The 8246-nt window shown below is 35.8% G+C and overlaps 1 protein-coding gene across 4 annotated transcripts in view; it reads left to right on the forward strand.

Moving 5' to 3' along the window:
• Positions 1–7842, forward strand: part of MLLT3 (MLLT3 super elongation complex subunit) — a 119591-nt gene extending 111749 nt beyond the window's left edge. For all 4 annotated transcript variants that reach the window (XM_059873618.1, XM_059873619.1, XM_059873620.1 and 1 more), the window contains one exon: positions 4254–7842. In XM_059873618.1, the coding sequence (XP_059729601.1) occupies positions 4254–4385 (132 nt within the window). In that variant the 3' untranslated portion in view covers positions 4386–7842. The remainder of the gene's footprint in view (positions 1–4253) is intronic.
• Positions 7843–8246: the final 404 nt, after the last annotated feature.

An 8246-nucleotide genomic window follows, 5' to 3' on the forward strand; every position in this document is an offset into this window, starting at 1 on the left:
AATATCTTCCCAATACTGAATGGATAACTTGCAGAGAATCAATGCTTCTCAACATGAAAAATAATCTGCTATCCCATCTTAAGTGTCCTTACTGCTTTGCAGCTATGTAGTTGATGTAAAATACTACCAGTGTGCACAGAAATTCAAAAGATACAGAGCTGAGAAAGTCTCTAGGAATTAATATGAAACTTCTATACTAAGAAATAAGTAGAGATGGTAGGAAGTACAAAAGTGAGAACAGTAAAGTGCAAAACTGCATAACAAGATTGTGGTTACTGCATGAGAAAAGGGATCAAATGCAAAAATATGCAACAGAAAACTGTAGACAGCTGCAAGAGTTTTAGAGGTGTTGGTGTTGAAGTGGAATGGTGATGGCATCATGTGTTTCTGAATGGTGGCTGTCATCTTGTTAGTTTATGTTAGGGCAGGTAAGTCTCTTGCACAGAGACTTTCAAAGACTTGCAAAAGAACAATGAAGGCATTGATATAGTGTAAAAGCATGGGCTTTTTAAACTTACACTGAGGAACGTGAAAAAGATTTTCTTTTTTAAATTTTTTTTCCAATTTCAGTTGTTACCAAGTCCTTGGGCATGACAGCAAACAGGAATGCAGCCAAATTGAGAAATGTGAAAATGAGAAAAATGTATCTTTGTGAATGTGGCTCTTTCTCACAAGAGGCATTCTCTTTGAGACACTTTGTTAAAGGAAGCTGAGAAAGAGGGAAGACAGGAGAGATATGGTACTAGACTGCAAGTGCCCAGATACATAATGAAATAATTCTGGTGTTAGGTGCTACTTACAAACATATAAGAATTGCCTGAGAGGGAGAAGATATGTGAAGAACATTTGACCAAGAAAAAATCAGTTGTGTATGCAGTTTTATATGAATATTGGACCATGACAACACAGAAATTGGTCTGAAATAATATTTACAAAGAAATTCCTCTATCACATCTTGCACTGTAAGGAAAGAGGTTGGAATTTACAGTGATGAGGCTTTTTTTTTTTTAACTGAGTCTGCAAACAGATATTAATGCTGCATATCCAATATATTCAAATTATTTTGGCTGGCTAAAGCAGTGTTTCTTACTCTGCATTTTCAGTGAAGAAAATGAAAGGCAGCAACATTTCTGGTAACCTTATCTTATCTTGAGGCATCAGAAGTCATATCTTCAGCTGGTAAAAAATCCCAAAGCCAGTGCATTAGGCAGCCCAGGCTTAAGGAAGAAATCGAGAGTTTGCAGCATGGCTGAAAACTACGTTGCTCATGTTCTGAAGGTGCTTAACTTCAGATGGCAACTATCTTCTCAGAATTTTCTGCCAGGGGCAGCCTGGAAGTCTGGAAACTATCACATGGCCTAAAACCCTCCACAAATTGAAAAATGACTGTCATTAGTTGCACTTTGGCTTCCTTATACAAACACACTCATTTGCTTGTTTAAAGGCTGATAAATAGTTATACTGTGATGGATAATGATGAAACTGAGCTGGAGAGACATTATGTAAACAGAGACGTAATTTACTGCAGAAAAGCAAAGCTTATACAGCAGAAACAAATGGGATATTTTTGTTCTTTGCAGCCTGAGCTTTTGGAATAAAGCATTTTAATACTATGTTTTTAATGTTAGAACTGTTAGACTTCCTAGCAACTAATCTCGACCTTTTATTCTTTTTGAAGAATTTCTGAGTAGCACAAGGATGAATATGCTAATACTGTAAGTCATGAATTCCTCATTGACTGGCACAAAGGCAGGTGTTTTTCATTGAGCTGTCTGGGTTTATCTTGATACATTTTTGTACATCCATTAAAGCCTTTGGGGTTCATTTCAGTCATTTGCCAGGTGCCCAGACATAGCGACTGTATCTCTTGGGGGCTGGATGAGGGATATATTTAAAATGTTTATGTTTCCCTTGACCTAGAGCTTAAAAGCCCAAAGCAGAACTTGATCAATAGAAGTCCTTATCCATTTCTTAAAATATGCAGCACTGTTTAAAAATACATGTGTTAACACTTTCTTACAATCTTTGTTTCTAAAATCAAGTCTGTTGCAGTGGGGGTTATTAGGAGTAGTTTTCTTCCACAGTAACACAAGGAAGCAATAGACAGAGTTGTTCAACGTAGCTGCATTTTCCTGGCCACTGCTTCTGTAAACTTCTTGTGCAGCCATTTATTTGTCTTACACTGGATATTCAGATAGCAAGCCAAGATTAGATTCCAAACTTTACAAAAGGAGGCTGGATTGACTACTTACCTTTGCTTCTCTCTTAGATGAAGCTCAAGAGAGTGTCAAAAATGAGAATAATAATACATATCAAAGTTTGCTTCTTTGTATCAATCAGTTTTTTCCCACTGGATTATTTTTTTCTTCATGTCAATTGCGCAACAACAGTAGGGGATGGAAAAGTGTGGCAAAAATCTGTGGCTCAACAAGTGGACAAATGAAGTTAGTAATTTTAGTTAAAAAATTCCAGTATAGAAAAGAAGTTGGAAGCAAGAGGTACACATTTAAATAATGTGTTAATAAAAGCAAGGTTTTTTCCAGATGCTTTCAGAATTTTGGGCAGCTGTAAACCAAATTAAACAGATTTTATTTTTGTATTTTCTCATCTTTGAAAATAAAGGATGATCAAAAATGGTGATTTTTATTGTAACTAGCATTTCCCTTTTATTATTTTATCTTGTGTCCATTTTGCTTAATCTGTTCTTGGTTGTGTCATTCCATGCCTGAACAATACACATTTCATATTTCATTTACCATTAACATAGTCTTTACTTCTGTGGTCTGAGAAGAAAAAATATCTTTTTATGTAATGACTTGAAGAGTGGAAATCTACAAAATATTTAGTTTAAATTCATTGTTCTTTGTGAAGTTGGTTATTCCTAACAGATTTGTCTTCTTAAGGTACATTGTGTAACCCATGTGTGCATACATCTGTATCTCCTCCAGCTGTGGAAAAGGAATTGCAGTCAGAGTAATAAAGCTCAAAACAATCTAGGAGTATCTCACAGTAGTGTTTCAGTGGAGGTGTACATGGAAGCCCCAGAACTAAATGGGTTTCAAATTGGAGGTTGCAGACAGGGTTAGGAGTGTAGCCTGAGTGAAGTGCACGAGGTGTGATTGGAAGGACTGAGAAGAGCAGTGTTGTTCTGTCAGTCCATGAGCTACCCAGAGGCCACTTCAGGGTGCAGTGCCTTTCTGTGTGCCCTTGGCATGTCTGTCCCTTGGAATGAAACCACACATAAGAGATTTATAGCAGCTGTGTGTTGGCACTGTGTTGGCCCTCTCTGACAAATAATGCTTAGGCTTTTCAAGATGCTCAATGTTATTTTGGAGGTAGGTATGCATGCTGGAACTTAAAATATCTGGAGTTTTTTTTACAGCAATTCTGTGTTGTGTATGACCACTCTTCAAAAATACAGACTACAGTTTATAGACTGAAAATGTCACAACTGCAGAAAGGCACAAGTTAGGTGTCTACTGTTGATTTCACAGAAATGTAGGATGGTTGAAGTTGGAAGGAATCTCTGGAGATCACAAAGACATGTAGAGCCAATTGCCTGGGACTATGTCAAATGACTTGGAAATATCTCCAAGGATGAAGACCCCACAACCTAAGTGATGTTATGACCGTGCTGGGAGTCCTTCCATGGTTTATTTGGATAAAAAAAAAAAAAATTTAAAAAGTGACTACTACTGTGTGTGAACTAACAGTTCATGTAAGATATCTTGTATTATTATTTTTTTTATAATAGGGACTCTCTAAGGATTTATTTCTTTTCCTTGCTTGCAGAAAAGCTTATGTAACTTATTTACTAATGTAACCTGCTTAGCAGCTATGCACATAATAAATATTCCAGAGATCTACCTGGGATTTTTAATTATCTGTTTGATCTTAAGGGTATAATGTTCCCCCTTCTTCCCCCTTTTTTTAACTGAATTAGAAAATAAGCAGATTTTCTTTGAGCATTTGAAAAATATATTGTCAATGCTAAATGTTTGCAGCAACAACTCATGGGTATGCTGATGTTACGGTTTTGATGATGATCTAAAAAAAAAAAAAAAAACCCAAGATACTGCAATCTGGACAATAATGCATGTCAGAAAGGAAGTGAATGATACGGATAATGGTTAAACCTGCAAGTATTGGGGCAATTTGGCTCTTATTAGATCTTTCATATGGTACTTTTTTATGCTTACAGTGGGCATGTAAAACTTCTGGAATTTCCAATTGCATCTTTTCTTTTCTTTCAGATAGTAAATCTTATAGAAGAAACTGGACACTTTCATATCACAAATACAACCTTTGACTTTGATCTTTGTTCACTGGACAAAACCACAGTCCGTAAACTACAGAGTTATCTGGAAACATCTGGAACCTCCTGAGGATTCAGCATATGGCTGTGTCAAAAACTGTTCTTTAAATGATGTATGCAGAATGATGCGACCAAAATGGAGGGGGAAAAAAACCAAAAACCTCTTCAGCTTTTATTTTTCCTTAAAGCCAGTCTCTTGATAAGGGAGAGCAAAAGTGACCAGACTCAGAGGACCACTCTTCTCAAGAAGAAAATGCTCTGGAAGAGTTTGCCTGGATAGCCTTGAAAAAACAAACACAGAAAAACAAACAAAAATACTTGTTCTTAATGAATGTGTATGGTATCATGTATCCCTCTCTGTGGTGTTCAACTCCACAAGATGAATGCATGTTCAACACACTGCCTTACTACATAACTGATCTATTTATTATTGCATACATGTATCCTAAAGTCAGTGAGTCACTGAGTGACACTACCAGATAGTGCAAGTAGTGGGGTCTCTTGTGTGCTCTTTTGATCCAGTACTTTCACAAGCCTAGTAACCTTATTCACATTGAAATGCCACTTCTTGCTATCTTTCTTTAGTCAATTAAAACACTACAGTCTTGATTCCACCTCTGCAGTTCTGGAAAATAAGATACAAATGTGGTGACCAAGCAGTGGTCCTGTATTACATTTCCTGTCTACCACAGTAGGTTGGACCACAGCAAGCTGGACTGCGGGTCCTTGGTTCTATCCTCTTATTGGTATTGACCGTGGTTAAAAAGTGCACCAAATAGGTTCATATGACTTGCTGTCTAGCCTCAGCGAATAAACCAATAAGACATTCAACAAAAAATGCTATGTATACTGTCCTGAATCTGGCAACTCTTGCAGTCTACATTTTTGTGTCCATTTAAGTGTTGCAAAATTAAATATATATTAGAGTGAAGGTGTTCTGCAGGAGCATATGATAAAAGAAAAAGTACTGGTCCTGTCTTTAAAGAACATGTTGTAGAAAATTCTTAATTTGGAGCTATTTATTACTTTGAGTTTCAACACTCTTCTGCTGTGTGTGACTCACTTCTACCATAAAACTTTTTGCATAATATTTTTGTTCATTCATATAGTATATGATCTGCTTAGTTTGTTTTGGGGATTTTTTTCTGATTTAGTTTGGTTTTTTACAACTGCTAAATTAAAATCTTTTATTTGAAAAGATAAAAAAATGTTGTTATACAGTTAAATAAATACATGAAATAAATACATGTATGATATCATCTGTATGTGTGTTTATATATACACATGTACCACACCTGTGTATATATATGTACATACACACATACATACATATATGCTTTCTAAACTTTGCAGATTTTGGTATCTGTTTGATAACCTTATTGTGTTTCCAGAAGAATTTCTTGTCTATGAAAATGAGTATTCTTTCATACCATCCATTATTTCTTGAAATCAGGATCCTTGTTTATGCATGATCAAATGAGAGGATGTATACTCAGTTTCACATCAATGCTTCATGCTCTCATATTGCTGATGGTTTCTTGATGAAATCATTGCCTTTATATGAAAAATTCAAATTCTTAAATGACAAGAGAAAATAATAATAATTTTAAAAATACTTCTGGATGCAAAGGTTTATTCAGGTTTACCAGACTGATAAATGTATCTTATTGCTAGACAGGCCAGTATGTCATGTGTATGCTTATTATGCCACATGTAGTCTCTATGTGTAGAGCTAAACAGTAGTATCTTTATGACTTACTGTTTAATGTGCACAGTTTGTGCAGCACTGAAAAACTATTGGGGTTATTTCTTATTCAGATGGTAAATCTTAATACTGTTTCTTTAAGTCCAAAGAAAATTTTACACTTTACTCTTTTTGAAAGGGCACGATACATATTGGGTTGGGGGGCTTTTTTCTTATTTAAAATGTTTGATCATACTCCGCAGGAAGTCCTCCTTAGGCTTCTGAAGAATAAGTGTACTTTTTCAGTAATGTTATGACTCTTATTGATGATTGGCATGAAGCATACTTGAAGCGTTATGTTGTTCTTTTAAGTCCATGTCTTAATGTGCAATTGGGGAGGGGATGGAGGACTGGGAGTGTAATGTTAACTTTACTATTGACAGAAGGCAGGTGACGATGGGGAAGGGAAAAGGGGTGCATGTAAAGGGGATAAACTTCAATTTTTATTGATTGTTTTATATAAAAATGTTTGGTAATCTAAAAGCAACCTTAAAAACCTTTGGTCTACAAATGTGTGTTCAGCTTTCCTGTCTTCTAGTTATACCAGATGTATATGGAAATTTGTCCACTTAGACTTTTCTAAGTCTTGTGGTAAAGACTCATTGAGTTTCAGAAGGGGATACTTCTAGTACAACTATTGCACTGTTTTTTTAGAAATGGTGAAATGAATCATTTTACCCTTAAAATACCAGATAAGCTTTATTGTACACTGAGAACAGGGCTGGAGGAAAGGAGAATCTAGGTGAATAGGCATAAAAGGGAGATGACATCAATTACAGTATCAAATCAGTGCTGAATTTCATGCAAACTGTGGATGATCCTTAAACTCTTAAATTTTCTAATTCAATGAGAGAGAGAAAATAGACTGTTGGTGTCAATGTGTGTGTTGACTTCTTCACAAAACTCTGATAGAAATAGAGTGACTAAGTTTTGATCTAAATCTTAAAGTTAGCTATTTTCATCTAATTTTTTATATGGAAACAAAATAAATCTATGTTCACCTAATTTCAGACATTCATATTTCTCTTGAAGGAAAAACAAGAAGATACCCTTCCAAGTCTTTAACGTCTATGAGCATTGATCTTTGGGATGGGTTAAAGTGTTTTGGCAACAAATGTTTTGAAGTCTTACTTAGCATAAAGCTGTTTAAAACAGTTATATAAGAGAATTTGGACCAGACAGAGTTTAGCAGTAAGTTCCAATATCTAGAGTAATTCTCAGCACGAGTTGCTGTTACTAGAGCAGTAGTTGTATCCAGTAGCAAAGACAGTTTTCTCACTAGAAACTTTCCTCCTCAGAAAGTGGATGTCCAGTTGGGCAGACAATTAAAAAAAAAAAAAATTAAATTTTTTTTTACACATTCTAATCAGCTGAGAGGCTTTACAAAACTTCCAGTATCATCTAAATTTGAAGGCCATCTTAGTCCATGCTAAAGAAAAAGAGCCAGAAAGGAGGAAGGGGCCTTCTTTCCTCCTCTCATACTCTGAAGTGGAGAGAGTCTTCCAAGGTAAAAATAAATCCATGCTCACTGTTCAGGCTTTGGACTGTAAGAAATGGTTGATCATTTCTCTCTCTCTTCATTGGTTTGGTGTTTTTAGGAAAAGTCTATGCTTTCAATTTCAGAAACAAAATGCACACAGTACAGTGCATTTGGAGAGCCCGGTATATTTCTATTGAAGTTTCTTTTAGTTTATGGGAAGGAAATTACAAGTTCTTGGGTTTTGCCTGGCCCATTGTTCTTCTTTCCCATTCTCACAGTGAAATAAAGTACTTTCACAATCTAGTTTGAGTCCTTGGTCCTTACTTGGTATAATCTTCCTTTCCTAGAAGCTATGCCAGAGTTTTGGGGTCTCTTGAATGACCCATTGGTTCCAAGACCTGTCACTTAGTTTGAAAAATTGTTGGGAAAACTGTAGAATTGCCTAAAGTGAAAACTGCCTCATTCATTTGGTTTTGTTGTATGCATTATCTTACTCCAGACACTGCTCTCATGGTAGGATGTTTGATTTGTTCAGATATACCATATCCCATGTTTTACCACTTGCAGTTTGATGGCAAACTATCTTTTAGTAAACTCCTGTTTCAGTCTACAGAGTCTGTTTTGTGTTTGCTCATTGGTCTGTGGTTTGCAGAAATTAAGCATCACAATGAAAATTTTGTCAGGTTTTCACCCACAGCAGGAGCTAG

Source organism: Haemorhous mexicanus, chromosome Z (genome assembly GCF_027477595.1).
Source record: "Haemorhous mexicanus isolate bHaeMex1 chromosome Z, bHaeMex1.pri, whole genome shotgun sequence".
Taxonomy (NCBI): domain Eukaryota; kingdom Metazoa; phylum Chordata; class Aves; order Passeriformes; family Fringillidae; genus Haemorhous; species Haemorhous mexicanus.